Here is a 25202-nt window from a genome sequence, read left to right on the forward strand (position 1 = left end):
TGGAGAATAATCCAGAATCTCTTTGAACCTAAAAAGAAATTAACATGTAATAATAATAATATTATTATAATAAATAATAAATCAACAATTAATAATGGAACTGAATCGAAAAAGGCTTTTATTTAGCTTTAAACTTGATATTGTACAGTATGATAAACGCATAAGAAACTTTACCATTATGAAATTCAAATAACCTTTATTGAAGTCTACAATTGTTGTGGCTTTGTAAACTATAGAGTGTGGTCTAGACTTACTCTATCTGTAAAGTGTCTCGAGATAACTGTTGTTATGATTTGATACTATAAATAAAATTGAATTGAATAGAATTAACTCCTGTCAGTAGTTGATGGTACACAATCCTATCCTGCAGGGATTTTTTACAACTCTACCGGGTTGCTGACCTGTTTTGACCTGTACAGTCTGTATTTGGAGTGTGCTGATCCCACCGGTTGTGGACTGGGTCTTGACAGCCTGGCCTGGGACTATCAGGTACTCCATCAGCCACCAACACACAGCACAACATTTAGAATTTGTATGCAACCTGACCAAAAAGCCACCACACCAAATTCTGTTGTCAATTTTTAACACGTTAAAGTTTCTTTAAGTATTTATCAGTTACTTTTTTCGTAATAAACATCGGCATGAATTAGATCCACTGCACAGCACAAAGTAAATTCATCGATTTTATAGCTGGTTAGCCTGTTACTGACCTCCGTCAGCATGCTAGCGTGTTGTGTTTGTAACTGGTAGGCTAAAGAAAACAATGCGCCGACTCTGGGGGAAACGCAATAGATATTTGGCGTTATGTTTGGCATAAAATGTTTTTATTGTTGTGCTGTGTTAAACTGACTCACCCAGCCGCAGTTTCAATTCGTAGACGAAAGATTGGCTGGATTCGGTGACGAGATCGCTCCTGACGGAGAGCCTGCTCCCCGTGTTGTAGTTCAGGTTTTAAAAGCTGTATTTACAAAAAGTTGTGTTGTGGGGAAAACAAAACAGTCTTTCAAATAGTGTCTTTCTCCCAGCGTGTGGTTTACAACTCTTGTGTGACTTGCCGCTTGAAACCTCCAGCTTCTCCTTTTTTTCTTCCTGAATGAATCCCACACACCCTGCAGTTGGGCTGGGTTAAATCAGATCAACAACCACGCCCCCTCATATGACGTGCCAGTACTGACCCTATCAAAAGGCTAACCTTACCTTAAACACCTAGACCGATCAGTACACTCCGAGTTGTGATATATATATATATATATGAAGTGTCAGTATGTTTAAAAAAAAAAGTTACAATAATACAGATTATTTGTATTTCCATTTTTGATGGTCAGAATTGCAATAGGACAAATTAAATATCCGATTCATCTATGGTGTTTAAACTTCAAAATGTTTATCATACTAACAGTTCCCCTGCTTCTGGTTGCAGGCCTGCACCGAGATTAATCTGTGCTACGAGAGCAACAATGTGACAGACATGTTTCCTCCCATGGCCTTCACTGAGACAGACCGCAAGCTTTACTGCTCCAAACGCTGGGCTGTGGTTCCACGACCAGACTGGCTCAAAACCCAGTTCTGGGGTGACGGTGAGCAATGAATACTAATAGACGCACCAGACTGTTCTGATATATCATAGTATCTAGAGGTGTAATCTAGAAAGTGTAAGTGATACATTGGATCCGTCCCAATACCCACACTTCTGGTATTTTCATGTGAAGTATTTCTTGTAACTGCTACAGTGCCTAAGTCCCTGTTGATGTGGCAGTTTATCAGAGCTCAGTGGGAAAGGCCTGGTTAATGCGGCCATAATGTGGCTTGTGTAACTGTACATTACTCGGTAGAGATCAGATGTTTTGTTGATTTTTATTTTCATATAAATAACAAATGAGTAGAATCAACCACTTGCATTACCATCAACGACTGGTGTTGCTCAGTAGACGGTGGTGAATTGTGGCAGTTGAACCTTTAAATGAACATAAATTTTTTCTGGATTTTTCAATGAGGGAGAAGCATGGTTTAAATAATTTTTAACAAGGTAATTAACCTTTTTTTGTGGAAAAAATAACATCTCTGACAGAAATTATTATTCCAAGCGAGAGTATTTGTATCATCTTACTGTAACAGCATGTCTGGAGGGGACTTTAAGTGCAGTGGAAACTGAACCATTCAGCCCATTAGAAAACATAAACCAATAAAAAAATGTTTTTCGGTCATGAAAGCAATTGGGGTTAGTTTTGGTTGTAGAAAATTCCTGGATTTTTATCTCGGTGGACAGAGACATTGACTTTGACCTTGTACACTCACCTAAAGGATTATTAGGAACACCTGTAAGATTTCTCGTTAATGCAATTATCTAATCAACCAATCACAAGGCAGCTGCTTCAATGTGACACGTCCAGGTCTAGACAATCTCCTGAAATCCAAACTGAATGTCAGAATGGGAAAGAAAGGTGATCTAAGCAACTTTGAGCGTGCCATGGTTGTTGGTGCCAGATGGGCTGGTTTGAGTATTTCCCAATCTGCTCAGTTACTGGGATTTTTACGCACAACCATTTCTAGGGTTTACAAAGAATGGTCTGAAAAAGGAAAAACATCCAGTATGCGGCAGTCCTCCGGGGCGAAAATGCCTTGTTGATGCTAGAGGTCAGAGGAGAATGGGCCAACTGATTCCAGCTGATAGAAGATCAACTTTGACTCAAATAACCACATGTTACAAAGCATTTGTGAAGCCACAACACGCACAACCTTGAGGCGGATGGGCTATACCAGCAGAAGACCCCACTGGGTACCACTCATCTCCACTAAAAATAGGAAAATGAGGCTAAAATTTGCACGAGCTCACCAAAATTGGACAGTTGAAGACTGTAAAAATGTTGCCTGGTCTGATGAGTCTCGATTTCTGTTGAGACATTCAGATAGTAGAGTCAGAATTTGGCGTGAACAGAATAAGAACATGGATCCGTCATGCCTTGTTACCACTGGGCAGGCTGGTGGAGGTGGTGTAATGGTGTGGGGAATGTTTTCTTGGCACACTTTAGGCCCCTTAGTACCAATTGGGCATCGTTTAAATGCCACAGCCTACCTGAGCATTGTTTCTGACCATGTCCATCCCTTTATGCCCACCATGTACCCATCCTCTGATGGCTACTTCCACCAGGATAATGCACCATGTCACAAAGCTTGAATCATTTCAAATTGGTTTCTTGAACATGACAATGAGTTCACTGTACTAAAATGGCCCCCACAGTCACCAGATCTCAACCCAATATAACATCTTTGGGATGTGGTGGAACGGGAGCTTTGTGTCCTGGATGTGCATCCCACAGATTTACATCAACTGCAAGATGCTATCCTCTCAATATGGGCCAACATTTCTAAAGAATGCTTCCAGCTCCTTGTTGAATCAATGCCACGAAGAATGAAGGCAGTTCTGAAGGCGAAAGGGGGTCAAACACGGTCTTAGTAGGGTGTTCCTAATAATCCTTCAGGCAGCCCCTCCAGAAAAATGCAATTATGTGATCTCATGATTCAATGCATAATCAGCCAAAGTCCGCATATTTATGTCGGGGCCGCATTTTTTCAAATAGGCCGCATAAATTGCTGATTTCTGCGCAAAGTATGCAGGGCTTGCATGATTTCATAATCCCCGCATTTTCTTTGCAAAAAAGTCACATATAACTTAGCAGAAAGTTGAAAAATGTTGCGTTTACTTTACACAAGAGCAGCCATTTTCCCCTGTTGCCATGGGAACGTTATGAAGTGACGTAATAATGCGACGTGAACATCATCGAAAAGCAGGGTGTTGGGGGAATCACTATTTTTTCTCTCTTTCATCAAACCGCAGTTTTTGCAAGTTCCCGCAATTTCATTGCATAAAATTGCATAAATATCCCGCATATTCCATCACATTTTTTAAGAAAATGATTAATGGTTTTAAAAAAAAATCAAGGATTTTTGCCCGCAACAATCACAATAAAAAAAATCCGCATTTTTCTGGAAGGACTGTTTAGGTGAGTGTATAAGGGCAGTGACTAACAAGTGCCATAAATGCTTTTTGTTGCTGGAATTTCCAATTTTGGAATGAAACTTAGTTCCTGAGTAATTCCATATGTCTCCACTAGTGTTCTTGTTTCTAATGGGCCCTCCCCTTGTGTTCAGCCCTCTCCACAGCCAGCAACATAATTTTCTCCAATGGAGATCTGGACCCATGGGCTAACGGAGGGGTAAGAGATTAAACCGTGAGCATACTTCAGCAAACTGTGAAGTCATTGTTCAGTCTGAGTCAATCAGCTCTCTGCTTTTTAGGTGCGCAAGTCCTTGAGCTCATCATTGATTGCTGTCAACATTTCTGGAGGAGCCCATCATCTGGATCTGAGGTACAGCAAGCGGTTGGCACCTGGATAGGCATCCTTGACTTTTTTTTTCCTTTTCTTTTTTTTAACTCAAAGCAAAATCTATCTGACGTTCATCTCTTGTTTTATGCAGAGGATCTAATGATGCTGATCCAGAGTCAGTAATTAGTGCCAGGAAGACTGAAGCAGACCTCATCGCACAGTGGGTGAAGATGGAGCAGACCAAATTACAGCAGTCAATTTAAAGCACAGGTTCAGAGTATGTGTCAGGACTGGAATTATGAAAAAAACTGTTAGTTCCTTTTAAATAACTATAACATTCAATAAGGTTCAATTTATTCACAAAAGTTAAAAGACAAATACAATCATAAGACATAATGCAGATATGTGAAATGGGACACCCTGGTAAGCTATTTAAAGCTTGTGTAAAGGGTCGCACTCGCAAATAATACACATTATAAATACAATCATATTGTTTTATAAAAAAAGTAAACTTGTATTATACAATAACATTTACAACCTACACAAAAAGAAAAGAGAAACCATAACTACCCTAACCATACCTACAGTAAATGGTCCCAAAACATTGAGTCCATCAGTCTAAGTATTGGTCAAATATAAGATGCAACAAGCAAACAATAAAGCAGGTAAGTATAGCAGTAGAAAAAAGTAAGAAAAATAAATGAATTCAGAGTCACTATTTAAAAGTAGAGTAGGCTATTCAAGCTTAACATATTTTTGTAGTAACTGTTGTCTTAGTCTCTTTTTAAACACAGACGCAAAGACATCTTTATAGTGTATTCAACCTCATTCTAAAGCTGCACACCACACTGAAGCTTGTGCATTTCAGTTTGTTTTTTTACCATTAATACAATGCTTTTTGATTGTCCTATATGTATGCGAGGGAGAGTAGATTGAAATGAGGTCGTTAAGCATATTTACAACATTATACAGGCATTGGAAAATATTACATTCAGCAAGCTTCAGAAGACTGTAGCTGTGGAAAAAGAGTGTCAGTGGGAGCATTTACATTTGACCGTGATATAGCACGTATAACTTTCTTCTTTAATACTGTAATTTCACAAGATAACTGGGGAAAGTATTGGACGAAATGATATTGCTCCCATAAAGTCTTGTATAAGGTTAAAAGTGCTTCAAATAGAAGAAAACCTCAACTTGAAAAATAAGCCAACATATTTATAAAAACATTTCGTCAGTGCATCAATATGAGTCTTAAAGTTTAAGAATTCAATATCAATATGTACCCCCAGAAATGTAGTGTGCTTCACTCTCTCAATAGTTTGATGGTTTATTTTGATTTCTACATTATTTCCATTTGAACAAACTAGTCATTTCTAAGACCACTGTGGCAAAATTCAAGTTCACTTCAAAGTTGTATAGAAAATATTGGAGTCAGTGAGTCCACCTTCATGTCTCAATAACATGGGGGGTAAGCACTTTTTATTTTACTATATCTCTTTACATGAATATTTTTTTCTACTTAAAAATTAATTAAAAAAAATAACAAATGAAATTTGCATGGTATTATAGGTGCCGATACCGTGGGTGCTCCAGAGCTGCAGCACCCATAGAAAATACTGAGCATCTATGTGTGCCAGACTGCCAGTAGGCTACATTCATTTAAAATTAAAGGTCCCATGACATGGTGCTCTTTGGATGTTTTTATATAAGCATTAGTGGTCCCCTAATACTGTATCTGAAGTCTCTTTTTATATAGGCCTTAGTGGTCCCCTAATTAGTGGGAATGCTGTTCAACAGCATTCCAACTATTGTTATTCGGTTTTATTTAGTGGGTAGTGATGGTTCTACAGCATTCCACCTATTGTTATTCGGTTTTTATTGGGGAATGCTGTTCTACAGCATTCCACCTATTGTTATTGTTTTTTATTAGTGGGAATGCTGTTCAACAGCATTCCAACTATTGTTATCCTGTTCTTTATTTATTCTTCGTTAGTGGGAATGCTGTTCAACAGCATTCCAACTATTGTTATTAGTGGGAATGCTGTTCAACAGCATTCCAACTATTGTTGTTCGTTTTTTTATTGAGTGGGAATGCTGTTCAACAGCATTCCAACTAATGTATTGTTCGTTTTTTATTATTCTTATTCCGTAACGTTTTTTGGCTCCCTGTAACTTCTGCATACTTTCACCTATTTAAACCATTCAACTTTTCAAATGTTCAGCTCTTTCAGCTAATGATGGGACTTCTTCAACTTTTTTTCTACTATTTATACTTTTTAAAATATTCAGCTTTTTAACACTTTTTTTTAACATTGAAGTGAATGAGAGCCGGCTTCAAATCCTTAAAATCTTCTTCCGCTCCCAAAAGTTTCAGCTCCTTCATACTTTCACCTACAGACGTCAAAGAAACTTTAAAATGTTCACAAAATATTCAGCTATCCAAACGTATCTTTTCAGTTTGATATCTTTTACAGTTTTTGTGAAACAGCTGTTTAAGTTTAGTGATTATTTCAGGAAATTTTATCGATTAAACAGGGTGTGTATTGCGCTTGCTTAGAGTGGATGACATCACAGCTAGAGGGTGAAGCTTCGAAAAAATTATCTTAGTTCCTTGTCTGTAAACTGCTCTCACGCCCACAATATTTACTTGTCATACACAATTTATACACCAAAACGTAGGTATTTTTGTCTAGTTTCAGGCATTCTACTCAGCTTTGTGATACGCCTTTTACTTTTGGCTGGTTGAGCTTCCAAATGACAAGATGTCCAAATCTATCTCCATTGGGTCCAATGTTAAAACTCGTGGATATTTCCCAGCGAAACACTGAACGAACCACTTTTTTAAATCGCTGATATGCCCACATTTCTAAGTTTATCAACATAAATTTTATACCGATACGTTCACAAAGGCCATGTGGTGCTCACAATGACATCATTTGACTGATAGGAGTTATAGTTTTGTCAGTCCGAGGCTTTGTTTGAGAGCTTGCTCTCAGTGTCTGAAGTGCTGCGGTGTGCTACAGGAGACATTAAGAGCAGGTGCTATCGTTAACAGATCAAAGAGATGTTTATAAACATGGGCCAGGCTCTTAGTAACCATGACAACCCTTTCACAGACAGTCTACTGATTACTCCAGGCTTGCTGTAGGAGTCAACTAACTAGACTAACTATGATCATCAGGCTAGATCATTTGTGTTCCACTTCTGTCTGTCTGTCTGTCTGTCTGTCTGTCTGTCTGTCTGTCTGTCTGTCTGTCTCCTTATCTGTCTGTGTCTCCCTCCCTCCCTCTGTCTGTATCCCTCCCTCTTGTCTCCCCCTCTTTCTCTATGCCTCCCTCCTTCCTTCTTTCTCTTTTCTCTGTCTTCCTCCCTCCTCTCTTCCCCTCCTTCCTTCCTTTAGTCTCCCTCCCTCTGTCTCTCCCTCCCTCTGTCTCTCCCTCCCTCCATCCTTCTCAAACTCTCTCTCCTTCCATCACTCCTTCTCTGTCTGTCTCTCTCTCTCCCTCCCTTCCTCTCTCTCACTCCCTCTCTCCCTTCCTCCTTCTGTCTCTCCCTCCAGGGTCATTTGTGATTTCATCCATGTATATAGCCCGTTTCTTTTCAGCCAATATATCCACCTCTCAGCTCTTTAGGGTCATGCTTGTTTGTTCTACGCAATGGATATGGCTGATAATAATACAAAGTCTTTAAACTTTCAGCCTTTTTAGTCAAAGTTGCTGTCTTTCTTTTCCTCTCCTCTCTTTCCTCTCTCTCTCTCCTTCTCTTTTTATTCTCTTTCTCTCCTCTCTCTTCTCTCTTCTCGTCTCTTCTCTCCTGCTCTCCTTTCTTTTCTCTTTCTCTCCTCTCTTTCCTCTCTTTCTTCTTGTTCAGACCCATTCTTTTCACCTAATATATTTCACATCTCATCTCAGCTAGATTGATGCTTTTTCGTTCTATGCAGTGTATATATCTGATAATAATAAAAATATTTCTTCTTTCAGCCTTTTCAACTTTACTTTAACAGTATTACAGTATTAATTTGCTTCATATTTCTGCATATGTGAGTCATTATCAGTTAGAAAATCTACTCAGACCTCACAATGTTCTACATATGTTGTCATTATTCAACCTTTAAAGCAAACAGTTCAGTTTAGCATAAACTTTGAACTTTTTAATGAAATTCATACTTATTAAAACGATTTCCACTTTTTCAACTATTTTCACTACTTCAACTTCTTCTTACCGGTTTAAGCTATTCAACCAGTTTAGCTTTAGCAATTCAGCTGTTCATGTTTTATTTTGCCAACACACACACATAGAGACACACACACACACAGACATACACAGACACACACGCACACACAAAGACACACACACACACAGACAGACACACACACACAGACAGACACACAGACACACAAACACACACACGCAAGCACACACACACACACACACACATGCAGACATACACAGACACACATACACAAAGCATGTTTATAAACACATCACAGACACTTAGTAGCCATGACAACCCTTTCACAGACAGTCAAACTTTAAGCCTTTTTAGTCAATTTTACTCAAAGTTGCTCTCTTTCTAATTTTTTCTATCTTTCCTCTCTTTCTTCTCTCCTCTCTTTCCTTTCTCTCTCTTCTTTATTCTTTCTCTCCTCTCTTTATTCTCTTTCTCTCCTCTCTCTTCTCTTCTCTCCTCTCTCCTGCTCTTCTTTCTTCTCTCTTTCTCTCCTTGTCTCTTTCCTCTCTTTCTTCTTGTTCAGCCCCAGTTTTTTCACCTAATATATTTCACATCTCATCTCAGCTAGATTGATGCTTTTTTGTTCTATGCAGTGTATATATCTGATAATAATAAAAATATTTCTTCTTTCAGCCTTTTCAACTTTCATCTTTAACAGTATTACAGTATTAATTTGTTTCATATTTCTGCATATGTGAGTCATTATCAGTTAGAAAATCTACTCAGACCTCACAATGTTCTACATATCTTGTCATTATTCAACCTTCAAAGCAAACAGTTCAGTTTAGCATAAACTTTGAACTTTTTAATGAAATTCATACTTATTAAAACGATTTCCGCTTTTTTAACTATTTTCACTACTTCAACTTCTTCTTACGGATTTAAGCTATTCAACCAGTTTAGCTTTAGCAATTCAGCTATTCAGCATTCCCACGCATTTTCTGCAGGAAATGCATTTTCTAGTTATTCTTAGTTTTATTATTATTCCGTACGTTTTTTGGCTCTCCGTAACTTCTGCATACTTTCACCTATTTAAACCATTCCACTTTTCAAATGTTCAGCTCTTTCAGCTAATGATGGGACTTCTTCAACTTTTTTTCTACTATTTATACTTTTTAAAATATTCAGCTTTTTAACACTTTTTTTTAACATTAAAGTCAATGAGAGGCGCCTTCAACTCCTTAAAATCTTCTTCCGCTCCCAAAAGATTCAGCTCCTTCATACTTTCACCTACAGACGTAAACAAACTTTAAAATGTTCACAAAATATTCAGCTATCCAAACGTATCTTTTCAGTTTGACATCTTTTACAGTTTTTGTGAAAAAGGTGTTTAAGTTTAGCGATCTTTTCAGGAAATTTTATCGATTAAACAGAGTGTGTGTGTGGCTGGTTAGAGTGATGATGTCGTCGCTCAGAGGGTGAAGCTTCAAAAAATGATCTTTGTCCCTTCTCCTCAAATTGCTCCTCCCGCACAATATCTACTTGTCATACACAATTTATACATCAAAACGTAGGTATTTTTGTCTAGTTTCAGAAAATCTGCTCAGTTTTGTGATACGCCTTTACTTTTGGCTGGTTGAGCTTCCAAATGACAAGATGTCCATATCGTTCTCCATTGGCTTCAATGATCAAACTCCTAGATATTTCCCAGCGAAACACGAAACGAACCACTTTTTGAAATCGCTGATATGACCACATTTTTACGTTTATCCATATAAATTTCATACCGATACGTTCACAAAGGCCTTGTGTTGCTCAGGATCCACGTCATTTGACTGATAGCAGTTATGGTGTTGCCACAGTGAGGCTTTGTTTGAGAGCTTCGCTCTCAGGGACTCCTGAATAGCTGCAGCACAGCACAGCTGACAGATTCAGCAGGTGACGGGCTCGTTAGCTTGATTACAGACATCAAAGCAAGTTTATAAACATTCCCAGGCCATGGTTACCATGACAACACTTTCACAGACACACACCCAGATACTACGCATAATATGAACAGGTTATAAGATATACGGCAGTAATATAAATATTATACAGATACTACAGGCAGTAATATGAACAGTAGTCTATACAGATACTACAGGCAGTAATATGAACAGTAGTCTATACAGATACTACAGGCAGTAATATGAACAGTAGTCTATACAGATACTACAGGCAGTAATATGAACAGATACTACAGGCAGTAATATGAACAGTAGTCTATACAGATACTACAGGCAGTAATATGAACAGTAGTCTATACAGATACTACAGGCAGTAATATGAACAGTAGTCTATACAGATACTACAGGCAGTAATATGAACAGTAGTCTATACAGATACTACAGGCAGTAATATGAACAGTAGTCTGTGGTCTTCCACTTCTCTCTGACTGTCTTCTCTCTCCCCCTCTCTATCTCTCTGTTTCTCTTTTCTTTCTCTCTCTCTCCCCCTGTTTCTCTCTCTTTTCTCTCTCCATCCCTCCTTCTCCCTCTCTCTCTGTCCTCTCTCCATCCCTCCCTCTCTCTCTGTCTCTCTCTCTCTTTCTCTCTCTCTCCTTTCTCCATCCCGCCTTCTCCCTCCCTCTCTATCTCTCTGTTTCTCTTTTCTTTCTCTCTCTCTCCCTGTTTCTCTCTTTTCTCTCTCTCTGTCCTCTCTCCATCCCTCCTTCTCCCTCCATCTCTCTCTGTCTCTCTCTCTCTTTTTCTCTCTCTCTCCTTCTCTCTCATCCCGCCTTCTCCCTCCCTCTCTCTTTCTCTTTTTCTCTCTCTCTCCTCCCGCCTTCTCCCTCCCTCTCTCCCTGTCTCTTTCTCTTTTTCTCTCTCTCTCCTTCTCTCTCATCCCGCCTTCTCCCTCCCTCTCTCCCTGTCTCTTTCTCTTTTTCTCTCTCTCTCCTCTCTCCATCCCTCCTCCCTCTCTTACTTTCTTTAACTTATTGAACCAATTTCCACTTTTTCAACTATTCTTCAGCTTCAGCTAAAGACTCCACAATGTTCTACATATTTTGTCATTTTTCAGCTTTTAAAGCCAACTTTTTAACGATTTCCACTTTTTCAACTATTCTCACTATTTCAACTTCTTCTTACAGATTTAAGCTATTCATACAGTTTAGCTTTAGCAATTCAGCTATTCAGCATTCCCACGCATTTTCCGCAGGAAATGCATTTTCTAGTCTTTTTATTATTATTAATTGTTCTACACATTCAACTATTGTTATTCGTTTTTTATTATTCTTATTCCGTACGTTTTTGGCTCTCTGTAACTTCTGCATACTTTCACCTATTTAAACCATTCAACTTTTCAAATGTTCAGCTCTTTCAGCTAATGATGGGACTTCTTCAACTTTTTTTGTACTATTTATACTTTTTAAAATATTCAGCTTTTTAACACTTTTTTTAACATTGAAGTGAATGAGAGCCGGCTTCAAATCCTTAAAATCTTCTTCCGCTCCCAAAAGTTTCAGCTCCTTCATACTTTCACCTACTGACGTCAAAGAAACTTTAAAATGTTCACAAAATATTCAGCTATCCAAACTTATCTTTTCAGTTTGATATCTTTTACAGTTTTTGTGAAAAGCTGTTTAAGTTTAGTGATCATTTCAGGAAATTTTATCGATTAAACAGAGTGTGTATGCGCTGCTTAGAGTGATGATGTCATCATCCAGGAGTGTAAGCTTGCGAAAAAATTATCTTAGTTCCTTCTCATCAAAACTGCTCTACGCCCACAATATCTACTTGTCATACACAATTCATACATCAAAACGTAGGTATTTTTGTCTAGTTTCAGAATCTGCTCAGTTTCGTGATACGCCTTTTACATTTGGCTGGTTGAGCTTCCAAATGACAAGGGGTAACACAACTCCCTCCATTCACTCTCCTGTAGTTAACTTTCTTGGCATTTCCCAGCGAAACGCACAGCGAACCACTTTTTGAAATCGCTGATATGCCCACATTTTTATGTTTATCCATATAAATTTTATACCGATACGTTCACAAAGGCCTTGTGGTGCTCAGGATCACGTCATTTGACTGATAGCAGTTATAGTTTTTCCAGTCCGAGGCTTTGTTTGAGAGCTTGCTCTCAGTGTCTGAATTGCTGCGGTGTGCTACAGGAGACATATAAGAGCAGGTGCTATCGTTATCAGATCAAAGAGATGTTTATAAACATGGCCCAGGCCCTTAGTAACCATGACAACCCTTTCACAGACAGTCTACTGATTACTCCAGGCTTGCTGTAGGAGTCAACTAACTAGACTAACTATGATCATCAGGCTAGATCATTTGCGTTCCACTTCTGTCTGTCTGTCTGTCTGTCTGTCTGTCTGTCTGTCTCCTTATCTGTCTGTCTCCCTCCCTCCTGTCTCCCTCTCTTTCTCTATGCCTCCCTCCCTCCTTTCTCTTTTCTCTGTCTTCCTCCCTCCTCTGTTCCCCTCCTTCCTTCCTTTAGTCTCCCTCCCTCTGTCTCTCCCTCCCTCTGTCTCTCCCTCCCTCTGTCTCTCCCTCCCTCCATCCTTCTCAATCTCTCTCTCCTTCCATCACTCCTTCTCTCTGTCTGTCTCTCTCTCTCCCTCCCTTCCTCTCTTTCACTCCCTCTCTCCCTTCCTTCTTCTGTCTCTCCCTCCAGGGTCATTTGTGATTTCATCCATGTATATAGCCCGTTTCTTTTCAGGCAATATATCCACCTCTCAGCTCTTTAGGCTCATGCTTGTTTGTTCTACGCAATGGATATGGCTAATAATGATACAAAGTCTTTTAACTTTCAGCCTCTTTAGTCAATTTTAGTCAAAGTTGCTGTCTTTCTTTTCCTCTCCTCTCTTTCCTCTCTTTCCTCTCTCTCTCCTTCTCTCTTTATTCTCTTTCTCTCCTCTCTCTTCTCGTCTCTTCTCTCCTGCTCTCCTTTCTTCTCTCTTTCTCTCCTCTCTTTCTTATTGTTCAGACCCATTCTTTTCACCTAATATATTTCACATCTCAGCTAGATTGATGCTTTTTTGTTCTATGCAGTGTATATATCTGATAATAATAAAAATATTTCTTCTTTCAGCCTTTTCAACTTTCATCTTTAACAGTATTACAGTTTTAATTTGTTTCATATTTCTGCATATGTGAGTCATTATCAGTTAGAAAATCTACTCAGACCAAACATAGTTCTACATATTTTGTCATTATTCAACCTTTAAAAGCAAACAGTGCAGTTTAGCATAAACTTTTAACTTTTTAATGAAATTCATACTTATTAAAACGATTTCCGCTTTTTCAACTATTTTCACTACTTCAACTTCTTCTTACGGATTTAAGCTATTCAACCAGTTTAGCTTTAGCAATTCAGCTATTCAGCATTCCCACGCATTTTCTGCAGGAAATGCATTTTCTAGTTATTCTTCGCTTTATTATTCCGTACGATTTTTGGCTCTCTGTAACTTCTGCATACTTTCACCTATTTAAACCATTCAACTTTTCAAATGTTCAGCTATTTCAGCTAATGATGGGACTTCTTCAACTTTTTTTCTACTATTTATACTTTTTAAAATTTTAAGCTTTTTAACTTACTTTTTTAACATTGAAGTGAATGAGAGCAGCCTTCAACTCCTTAAAATCTTCTTCCGCTCCCACAATTTTCAGCTCCTTCATACTTTCACCTACAGACGCCAAACAAACTTTTAAAATGTTCACAAGATATTCAGCTATCCAAACTTATCTTTTCAGTTTGATACCTTTTACAGGTTTTGTTAAAAGGTGTTTAAGTTTAGTGATCATTTCAGGAAATTTTATCGATTAAACAGAGTGTGTGTGTGGCTGGTTAGAGTGATGATGTCATCGCTCCAGGGGGGAAGCTTCAAAAAATTATCTTTGTCCCTTCTCCTCAAATTGCTCTCACGCCCACAATATCTACTTGTCATACACAATTTATACATCAAAACGTAGGTATTTTTGTCTAGTTTCAGAAAATCTGCTCAGTTTTTGTGTACCGCCTGCTTACTTTTGGCTGGTTGAGCTTCCAAATGACAAGTTGTCCATATCGTTCTCCATTGGCTCCAATGTTACAACTCGTGGATATTTCCCAGCGAAACACTGAACGAACCACTTTTTGAAATCGCTGATATGACCACATTTTTACGTTTATCCATATAAATTTTATACCGATACGTTCACAAAGGCCTTGTGGTTGCTCAGGATCACGTCATGTGACTGATAGCAGTTATGGTTGTTGCCACAGTGAGGCTTTGGGACTCTGAATAGCTGAAGCACAGCACAGCTGACAGATTCAGCAGGTGACAGGCTCGTTAAGCTTGATTACAGACATGAAAGCAAGTTTATAAACATTACCAGGCCATGGTTACCATGGCAACACTTCCGAACACACACCCAGATACTACAGGCAGTAATATGAACATTAGTCTGTACTCCCTCCCCTCCTTCTCTCTCCGTCCCTCCTCTCTTTTTGGGTTTTTGTCTCCCTCCTCCTCCCTCATTCTCCGTCTCGTGGCTGTCTCCTGCCCTACTTCTGTCTTCCTCCCTCTGTCTCCCTTCCTCGCTCTGTCTTCCTTCCTCCCTCCCTCTGTCTGTATCCCTCCCTCCTTCTTTTTCTTTTCTCTGTCTCCCTCACTCACTCTCTATCTCCCTCCCTCACTCTCTGTCTCTCTTTCTTTACCTCTGCCTCTCTCTTTCTCTCTCTTTTTTTCTCTCTCTCTCTCCTTCTCTCTTCATCCCTCCTTCTCCCTCCCTCTCTTCCCCCTCTCTTCCTTTCTCTCTCCATCTCTTTCTTTCCTTCTCTCTCTCCCTCTCTCTCTCTTTCCATCTCCCTCTCTCCCCGCTCTCTCTATCCCCCTCTCTCTCTCTTTCCATCCTCCTTCTCTCCCTCTCTCTCTATCCCCCTCTCTCTCTTTCCTTCTCTTTCTCTCTCTTTGTCTCTCCCTCTCAGACCTCACAATGTTCTACATATTTTGTTATTATTCAACTTTTTGGAACCAACAGTTCAGTTTAAGCGTCAACTTTTAGCTTTTTAATGAAATTCATACTTCTTAAAACAATTTCCACTTTTTCTACTACTCTCACTACTTCAACTACTACAAACATTCACTGGCCAGTCGTTACCATGACAACAGATACACACCCAGATACTACAGGCAGGAATATGAACTTTAGTCTGTCTTCTCTCTTCTATTCTCTTGTTCTGGTCTGTCTGTCTTTTCTCGCTCCACCTCTCTCTCTCTCTTTTTCCATCTGCCTCTCTCTCCCTCTCTATCGGTCTCTCTCTCTTTCCCTCTCTATCCCTCTCTCTTTTTTTCTTTCACTTTCTCCATCCCTCGTTCTCCATCCCTCTCTCTCCCTCCCCCTCTCTCTCTATCACTCTCTTTCCCTCTCTCTCTTTCTTTTCCCTTTTGCCACTCTCTCCCTCTCTATCCTCTCTCTCTCTTTCCCTCTCTCTCCTTTCTCTCTTCCTTTCTCTCTCTCTATCACTCTTTCCCCCCTCTCTCTCTCTCTCTTTCGCTTTTTCCTCTCTCTACCTCTCTATCCTCTCTCCCTCTCTCTCATCCCCCCCTCTCTCTCCCCTCTCTCTCCCTGTCCCTCTCTCTCTCTCCTTCTCTCTCCATCCCTCCTCCATCCCTCTCTCCCTCCCCTCCCCCTCTCTCTCTTTCTTTCCCTGTCTCCCTCTCCTTTCCTCTCTATTCCTCTCTTTCTCTCTTGTTTGTTCTATGCAATGGATATTGCTGATAATAGAGTCTTTTAGTCAATTTATTGAAACTTCCACTTTTACAGTTTAGCTTACCGCTTTTCTACAAATGTATTTCAAGAAATTATTTTTATTATTTTATATTAAATTTTTATTTTATTAGTGGTGTTCTTCAACTTTTCAATGAAATTCATGCTTATTGAACCAATTTCCACTTTTTCAACTAGGCTTTTCCAGCTAAGGACTTCACAATGTTCTACATATTTTTTCAATTTTCAGCTTTTAAAGCCAACAATTTAGCGTCAACTTTGAACTTTTTAACGATTTCCACTATATCAACTATTCTCACTATTTCAACTTCTTCTTACAGATTTAAGCTATTCATACAGTTTAGCTTTAGCAATTCAGCTGTTCAGCATTCCCAGCACGCATTTTCTGCAGGAAATGCATTTTTCTAGTTGGGGAATGCTGTTCTGCAACGATAAACAGAGTGTGTATGTTGCGTGAGCTAGAGTGGATGATGTCATAACTAGAGGGGTGAAGCTTCGAAAAAATTATCTTTGTCCATTCTTCTCAAATTGCCTCACGCCCACAATCTCTACTTGGCATACACATTTATACATCAAAGCGTAGGTATTTTTGTTTAGTTTCAGAAAATCTGCTCAGTTTTGTGATCGCCTTTACTTTTGGCTGGTTGGGCTTCCATAAACAAGATCTCCATATCGTTCTCCATTGACTCCAATGATCAAACTCCTGGATATTTCCCCAGCGAAACACTGAACAAACCACTTTTGAAATCGCTGATATGACCACATTTTTACGTTTATCCATATACATTTTATAACCGATACGTTCACAAAGACCTTGTGGTGCTCAGGATTACGTCATTTGACTGATAGCAGTTATGGTTTTTCCACTGTGAGGCTTTGTTTGAGAGCTTGCTCTCAGTGTCTGCTACAGGGAGACATATTAAGACCCAGGTGCTATCGTTATCAGATCAAAGAGATGTTTATAAACATGGCCAGGCTCTTAGTAACCATGACAACCCTTTCACAGACAGTCTACTGATTACTCCAGGCTTTGCTGTGGAGTCAACTAACTAGACTAACTATGATCATCAGGCTATATCATTTTGTGTTCCACTTCTGTCTGTCTGTCTGTCTGTCTCCTTATCTGTCTGTCTGTCTCCCTCCCTCCTTTCTCCCTCTCTTTCTCTATGCCTCCCTCCCTCCTTTCTCTTTTTCTCTGTCTTCCTCCCTCCACTGTTCCCCTCTTTCCCTTCCTTTGGTCTCCCTCCCTCTGTCTCTCCATCCCTCTGTGTCTCCCTCCCTCCATCCTTCTCAAACTCTCTCTCCTTCCATCACTCCTTCTCTGTCTGTCTCTCTCTCTCCCTCCCTTCCTCTCTTTCCTCCCTCTCTCCCTTCCTTCTTCTGTCTCTCCCTCCAAGGTCATTTGTGATTTCATCCATGTATATAGGCCGTTTCTTTTCAGCCAATATATCCACCTCTCAGCTCTTTAGGGTCATGCTTGTTTGTTCTACCCAATGGATATGGCTGATAATAATACAAAGTCTTTAAACTTTCAGCCTTTTTAGTCAAAGTTGCTATCTTTCTTTTCCTCTCCTCTCTTTCCTCTCTCTCTCCTTCTCTCTTTATTCTCTTTCTCTCCTCTCTCTTCTCTCTTCTCGTCTCTTCTCTCTTCTCGTCTCTTCTCTCCTGCTCTCCTTTCTTTTCTCTTTCTCTCCTCTCTTTCCTCTCTTTGTTCTTGTTCAGCCCCATTCTTTTCACCTAATATATTTCACATCTCATCTCAGCTAGATTGATGCTTTTTCGTTCTATGCAGTGATTATATCTGATAATAATAAAAATATTTCTTCTTTCAGCCTTTTCAACTTTCATCTTTAACAGTATTACAGTATTAATTTGTTTCATATTTCTGCATATGTGTGTCATTATCAGTTAGAAAATCTACTCACACCTCACAATGTTCTACACATTTTGTCATTATCCAACATTTAAAGCAAACAGTTCAGTTTAGCATAAAGTTTTAACTTTTAATGAAATTCATACTTTAATTAAAACGATTTTGGCTTTTCAACTATTTTGACTACTTCAACTTCTTCTTACAGATTTAAGGTATTCAACCAGTTTAGCTTTAGCAATTCAGCTGTTCAGCATTCCCCGCATTTTCGCGGGAAATGCATTTTCTAGGGGTTTTTTTTATTATTTTACATCTTGTTTTTTGGGTTTTTTTTTTTTTTATAATTTAACTTTATTCCGTGACGTTTTTTGGCTCTCCGTAACTTCTGCATACTTTCAGCTATTTAAACCATTCAACTTTTCTAATGTTCAGCTCTTTCAGCTAATGATGGGACTTCTTCAACTTTTTTCTACTATTTATACTTTTTAAATTTTTAAGCTTTTTTAACACTTTTTTTACATTAAAAGTCAATGAGAGCAGACTTCAAAGCCTTAAAATCCTCTTCTGCTTCCAAAAGTTTCAACTCCTTCATACTTCCACCTACAGACGTGAAACAAAATTTAAAATGTTCACAAAATATTCAGCTATCCCGGGGTCTACTTTTCGTTTTGATATCTGTTACAGTTTTTGTGAAAAAGCTGTTTAAGTTTAGTGATTATTTCAGGAAATTTTTATCGATTAAACAGAGTGTGTATTGCATTTGCTAGAGTGGATGACATCACAGCTAGAGGGTGAAGCTTGAAAAAATTATCTTAGTTCCTTGTCTGTAAACTGCTCTCACGCCCCAATATCTACTTGTCATACACAATTTATACATCAAAGCACGTAGGTATTTTTGCCTAGTTTCAGGCATTCTACTCCAGCTTTGTGATACGCCTTTTACTTTTGGCTGGTTGAGCTTCCAAATGACAAGATGTCCAAATCTTTCTCCATTGGCTCCAATGTTAAAACTCGTGGATATTTCCCAGCGAAACACTGGAGCGAACCACTTTTTGAAATCGCTGATATGTCCACATTTTTACGTTTATCCATATAAATTTTTATACCGATACGTTCACAAAGGCCTTGTGGTGGTCGGGATCACGTCATTTGACTGATAGGAGTTATAGTTTTCCCAGTCCGAGGCTCCATCCTCCCTCTACGAACCCTATTGAACCACTCCACTTCAACTATTCTTCCAGCTAAAGACCTACCGTTCTGTCGGTTTCATTTCAGCTTTGTGCCGCTTCCACTTCAACTATTCTCACTATTTCAACTTCTACAGCTTTATAATCCAGCCAAAGACCCTAACGCATTCGCGGAAATGCATTTTCTGTTCCTCGCCTTCCGACGCTTTTGCCTCTGTAACTTCTGCATAATTCTCACCTATTTTAAACCAACTTTTCAAATGTTCTTCAGCTAATGACGGACCTCTTCAACTTCACTATTTATACCTTTAAAATATCTGCTTTTAACACTTTTACTGAAGGAATGAGCCAGCTTCAACCTTCTAAAATCTTCTTTCTGCTCCCCAAAAGTTTCCAGTTCTTCATACTTTCACCTACAGACCTGTAAACAACTTTAAAATGTTCATAAAATATTCAGCCATCCAAACTTTATCTTTTCAGTTTGACATCTGCCAGTTTTGTGAAAAGCTTTCGCTTGCTTTAGTGATCATTTTGCGGAAATTTTATCGACAAAACGTATTGCTTATGATGATGCCATCATCCGTAGCTCGACAAAATTATCTTTAGTTCCTCTCTAAAACTGCTCTCACGCCCCACAATATTTTACTCTGTCATACACCAATTCATACATCAAAACGGTTTTGTTCCAGTTTCAGAATATCTGCCTGCTCGCGGATACGCCTTTTTACTTTATTAGTTGAGCCCAAACGACAAGTAACAATAACCCTCTATTCACTCTCCTGTTAACTTTCTTTTGCATTTCCAGCTTAAACGCGACAAACACTTTTGAAATCGCTTGATATGACCTCATTACTTTTTGTTTATCCATAGAAATTTTATACCGATACGTTCACAAAGGCCTTGTGGTGCTCAGGATGACGTCATTTGACTGATAGCAGTTATCGTTTTGCCACTGTGAGGCTTTGTTTGAGAGCTTGCTCTCAGTGTCTGAAGTGCTGCGGTGTGCTACAGGAGACATTAAGACCAGGTGCGATCGTTAACAGATCAAAGAGATGTTTATAAACATGGCCACAGACCCTTAGTAACCATGACAACCCTTTCACAGACAGTCTGCCTGATTACTCCAGGCTTGCTGTAGGAGTCAACTAACTAGACTAACTATGATCATCAGTCTAGATCATTTGCGTTCCACTTCTGTCTGTCTGTCTGTCTCCTTATCTGTCTGTGTCTCCCTCCCTCCCTTTGTCTGTATCCCTTCCTCCTGTCTCACTCTCTTTCTCTATGTCTCCCTCCCTCCTTCTTTCTCTTTTCTGTCTTCCTCCCTCCTCTGTTCCCCTCCTTCCTTCCCTTTTAGTCTTCCTCCATCCTTCTCAATCTCTCTCTCTCCTTCCATCACTCCTTCTCTGTCTCTCTCTCCCTCTTCCTCTCTCTCACTCCCTCTCTTCCTTCTGTCTCTCCTTCCAAGGGCATTTGTGATTTGTGATTTCATCCATGTATATAGCCGTTTTTTTCAGGCAATATATCCACCTCTCAGCTCTTTAGGGTCATGCTTGTTTGTTCTATGCAATGGCTATGGCTGATAATAATACAAAGTCTTTAAACTTTCAGCCTTTTTAGTCAAAGTTGCTCTTTCTTTTCCTCCCCTCTCTTTCCTCTCTCTCTCCTTCTCTCTTTATTCTCTCTCTCTCCTTCTCTCTTTCCTCTCTTTCTTCTTCTTCAGCCCCATTCTTTTCACCTAATATATTTCACATCTCATCTCAGCTAGATTGATGCTTTTCGTTCGTCTGCAGTAGTATATATCTGATAATAATTAAAATATTTCTTCTTTCAGCCTTTTCAACTTCATCTTTAACAGTATTACAGTATTAATTTGTTTCATATTTCTGCATATATGAGTAATTATCTGTTAGAAAATCTACTCAGACCTCACAATGTTCTACATATTTTGTCATTATTCAACCTTTAAAGCAAACAGTTCAGTTTAGCATAAACATTAGCATAAACCTTTCACTTTTTAATGAAATTCATACTTATTAAAACGATTTGGCTTTTCAACTATTTTCACTACTTCAACTTCTTCTTTTCGGATTTGAACTATTCAACCAGTTTAGCTTTTAGCATATTCAGCTTTCCCACGATCTTTCTGCAGGAAAGGCATTTTCTAATACTGTATCTGAAGTCTCTTTTTATATAGGCCTTAGTGGTCCCCTAATACTGTATCTGAAGTCTCTTTTATATAGACCTTTAGTGACCCCCTAATACTGTATCTTATGTCTCTTTCCTGAAATTCAGCCTTTCCTTAGTATGTGCCATTTCTGTCAGCTCCGTGCCTGCCTGCAAAGTTGTTAGGTTAACTATAGAAGAAACTAGGAGTGCGTGTCTGACAGGTGGGGGGCGTGGCATCACGATGTTGGCTCTCCATCGTGATGTCGGTCAGCCATTCCATCGGCACAACCCTACTCTACAGTACTTTCAGTATTACTATAATGTGGATTTGGGTCAAATATATGAGTCGAAATGGACACAAGACCATGTAAAATTATCATTGTTGTGTAAAAGGGCTCCAGAAACCACCTCCAGACCTTTGGTTAGAAAATCCATGGAGTCAATCCAAATACAGTTTATTATCCTCCACTGTGTTTTGATAATTTGGATAAAAGGGATACAGATCAATGCAGGAGCTGCATGTGATAAGAGTATTATTTGAGGGGGATAGTAAAAAGCTAAATTACTGTACATTAATTCACAATATGACAGATGTCAGGTGTGATTAGTTACCCCACCACATTTCCGCTCCTTACAGATCACTTAAATTTATTTCAACTCTATCCTCTGCATCGTGCTCCACTGATCTGTGTTCTGTGTTTCCATTCCAGGACATGAAGAACAACATGTAAACCAGATGTAACGGCCATGACTACATCACTGCAGACCTGCTTTGTTTCATGAGTCAATGATAAACACAAATATTCAGCTTCTGTTCAATAAAATCTTTTAATTTCTAAATCTTTACAAAATTAAAGCCGATCCAGCGTTCATTATGCACCATGTGACAATTCATTTTGTGTTTCAAATAAATAAAAAAAAATCTAGATAATGACATATCTGTATTGTGATGTGTGCAGCCTTCTATTGAAAGCATTCTGCTTGGTGGCTGCAACTAAAACAGAAGTGAATCACTCAATGACTTTAAAACCCACATTGGTGAAATTGTTCTCAAAAGCACTAAAAATTATCTCCTTTGTCAGTTTTTCCCAAAAGCGGTGGCTTGGAGAAATGGCTTTTCATAGTTACAACCCCAAACAGTATCAACCACCAGGGTTGATTATATTTTCAGCATATCTTTGGCTCAGGAATTATGCTGAAATACATCCAGGAAGAGGTCACACAGAGCCCTTGCAGGATTTAAATACACACACTGGTAGAGATTAGCATTATATAAACCTAATGATTGCTTTGAAGGACTGCTGGAAAAATATAAATCCTTATTTTATTGTTTCATTGTAAAAAACAGTCATATCAGCAGTGATCACAATGACCATATACTGTAGCAGACCAGCAAAGTATGTACATGTAAGAAGCCAGTTAACGGTTGTCTTAAATGTTGTATAAAGCAACATTGAAGGCACATGTGAAACACCAAGGAAACCATACAACACTAAAGAAAAATTACACAGAATATACAAAAGGAGTTTGGTCTCAATACAAATTCATAAAGTTCTTGAAATCAACAAATGCAAGTAGAGCTATGATGTTAACTAGTAATATTTACAGGAATGACTGCAAGCTTATCAGAAGCTGCTACTACTACTACTACTACAACAATGCACAAGGAGAGCTACTTTATTAACATAGCTGCAATTATACCTTTCAATATACACTACAAATCAATATAGTATGCTACATTCATATTTTAAATCTCACCATTTCTCTCACTTGAAAGACAAACATCACCTTAACAAGGATGACAAAAGAAGAAAGAAATGGAATATCAGTGAAAAGTGCAGCTGCTCAGCACAATTATTTTTTTTTAACATTGATGCCAAGAACCCATTGCTGTTAACATAAAACAAAAGCTCCACAGTTCATAAATAAATCTGCTGCTTGGCAACAACTGGAATCAGACCAAAGTCGGTACTGAGTAAAGAGTGATGCTGCATTCATGTCATGGAAATAAACAGGAACATTCTTAAGGTTTAAGACCATATATGCCAGACTTCAGTTTTCTGTAGGATTGTGAGAGTTTATTAATCACATATTTTCAAGTTTTCAATTAAAGCAATGCAACGTGAAAAGACAGGAGCAAAGCAGAAATATTAAGGAGAAGGAGATATGGACCAAATCTATTTATCATGATAGCAAGTCATTTTCTCAAGTCAGATTTCCTGTATGGCATGAATACAGCATGGGACAGCAAATACATGGACCGAGGGCAAGCTCAAGCCCTGTCAGGAGGTTTGGCTTTATTTCCTGTTTTCAAGCAAAGGATGACGGACATCTGAGGATTGTTCTAGCCAGAGCACTTAATGACTATATTACACACAGTGTGATGACGAGTTGAGCTTCTCGTGTAGCTCCAACAGTTGTAGGTGCAGTAGGCAGGGAGTGGCTTCAGTTCAGACAGCTGGTGGCTGCTGTCAGGGAACGTTATGCTACAAAAGCAACCAGCCTGCTGTCACTCCCAGCACTGTTCGGTAAGACATCAGCCCCCGGCAGATTCAGGTTTTGTTTCATAATGGCTTAAAAAACTGTAACAAGGGTTTAAAAAAGCCAAAACGTTTTGGGGATTTTTTCTTTGACATAAAACAATCATTTTTGTTAGAAACAGAATGTGCACAACTGTTAGCAAAATATAACCCATGAGCAGTCTGAAACTGAAAATATCAGTATCAGCTCCCAAACACCTGCATCAGTCCAGCCCGACGCTTCTTCCCATCCTGTTAACGTGATTAAGACACCTTTGATTCAAGTCACAATCAGGTTGGTCTTTAATGCTGATGGGTGGTCAGGAGGGCAGAAACCTTCCACTGCTTCTCCAGAATAAATTAGCACACATAGCAAACCATTGATTTAATCTGTAAAAAGGAGTCTTTTTTTCCATTTGTGGTCTGTGTTCAGGGTCGTTGTTTCGACAACATTCAGAGACAAAAGACGTAGGAATTATCTTGGTGTTAGACCAACCCTGAGATGTTTGTGTTTATAAATGCAGTTTAGCATCTACCATTTGAATTCCTGTGTGTGTGTGTGTGTGTGTGTGTGTGTGTGTGTGTGTGTGTGTGTGTGTGTGTGTGTGTGTGTGTGTGTGTGTGTGTGTGTGTGTGTGTGTGTGTTTCAGTTTGAGGGCCATATAGGCAGTGGATGAGCTTCAGTGTTAAAGACATACTGGTCTAGGCTGATGAGGTTGAGATCGTCTGAGAAGAGGAGGTACAGATATTTCAGGGTCTCTCCCAGGAAGAAGCTCTCCATCTTGTCTCGGGGGCTTGGGTAGTCCGGGTCACGCACGTTATTGATGGAGGTGTAGCCACCGGAGGAAACCTAAGAGGAAAGACACAGGGATTTTTCCACATTCACACAATCCATTCACTGTATTTTAGAACATAAAAGGGGTTATTTACTAAACCCTAATTAGCATCAGTGTTAAAAAATGAACAGGTATTACCCAGCCTTATCATGTGAGTGGTCCCCAGGGAGCTGATATGATTTTGTTCTACAGAGGCCCACCTAACACTTGCATTATTTGATTTGGACAGATCAGTGGCCTTCATTTTACTGACCTTGGTGTACTTGTTAAAGTTTTGGAGAATCTTCCAGCCCCACTCCCGGTACTTTTGGTCCTTGGTGAACCTGTACAGGTAGAAGAGACTCTCCACCGTCTCTGGTCGTAGG

At 39.1% G+C, this 25202-nt stretch overlaps 2 protein-coding genes across 6 annotated transcripts in view; one reads left to right on the forward strand and one right to left on the reverse strand.

Moving 5' to 3' along the window:
* The window catches only part of dpp7 (dipeptidyl-peptidase 7), a 37274-nt gene extending 14917 nt beyond the window's left edge, over positions 1-22357 (forward strand). Inside the window, exons 9-14 of the mRNA XM_039802658.1 lie at positions 371-489; positions 1421-1577; positions 4150-4214; positions 4297-4367; positions 4477-4602; positions 22193-22357. Coding sequence (XP_039658592.1) covers positions 371-489; positions 1421-1577; positions 4150-4214; positions 4297-4367; positions 4477-4588 — 524 coding nt within the window. The 3' untranslated portion in view covers positions 4589-4602; positions 22193-22357. The remainder of the gene's footprint in view (positions 1-370; positions 490-1420; positions 1578-4149; positions 4215-4296; positions 4368-4476; positions 4603-22192) is intronic.
* Positions 22292-25202, reverse strand: part of man1b1b (mannosidase, alpha, class 1B, member 1b) — a 61725-nt gene continuing 58814 nt past the window's right edge. For 4 of the 5 annotated variants that reach the window (XM_039802655.1, XM_039802653.1, XM_039802651.1 and 1 more), the window contains 2 exons: positions 25091-25202; positions 22292-24851 (listed from right to left, as the gene is read on the reverse strand). The exon at positions 25091-25202 is cut by the window's right edge and continues 20 nt beyond it. In XM_039802655.1, coding sequence (XP_039658589.1) covers positions 24648-24851; positions 25091-25202 — 316 coding nt within the window. In that variant the 3' untranslated portion in view covers positions 22292-24647. The remainder of the gene's footprint in view (positions 24852-25090) is intronic. The other variant, XM_039802654.1, reaches the window with a different exon arrangement.

This window comes from Perca fluviatilis, chromosome 6 (genome assembly GCF_010015445.1).
Source record: "Perca fluviatilis chromosome 6, GENO_Pfluv_1.0, whole genome shotgun sequence".
NCBI classification, from domain to species: Eukaryota; Metazoa; Chordata; class Actinopteri; order Perciformes; family Percidae; genus Perca; species Perca fluviatilis.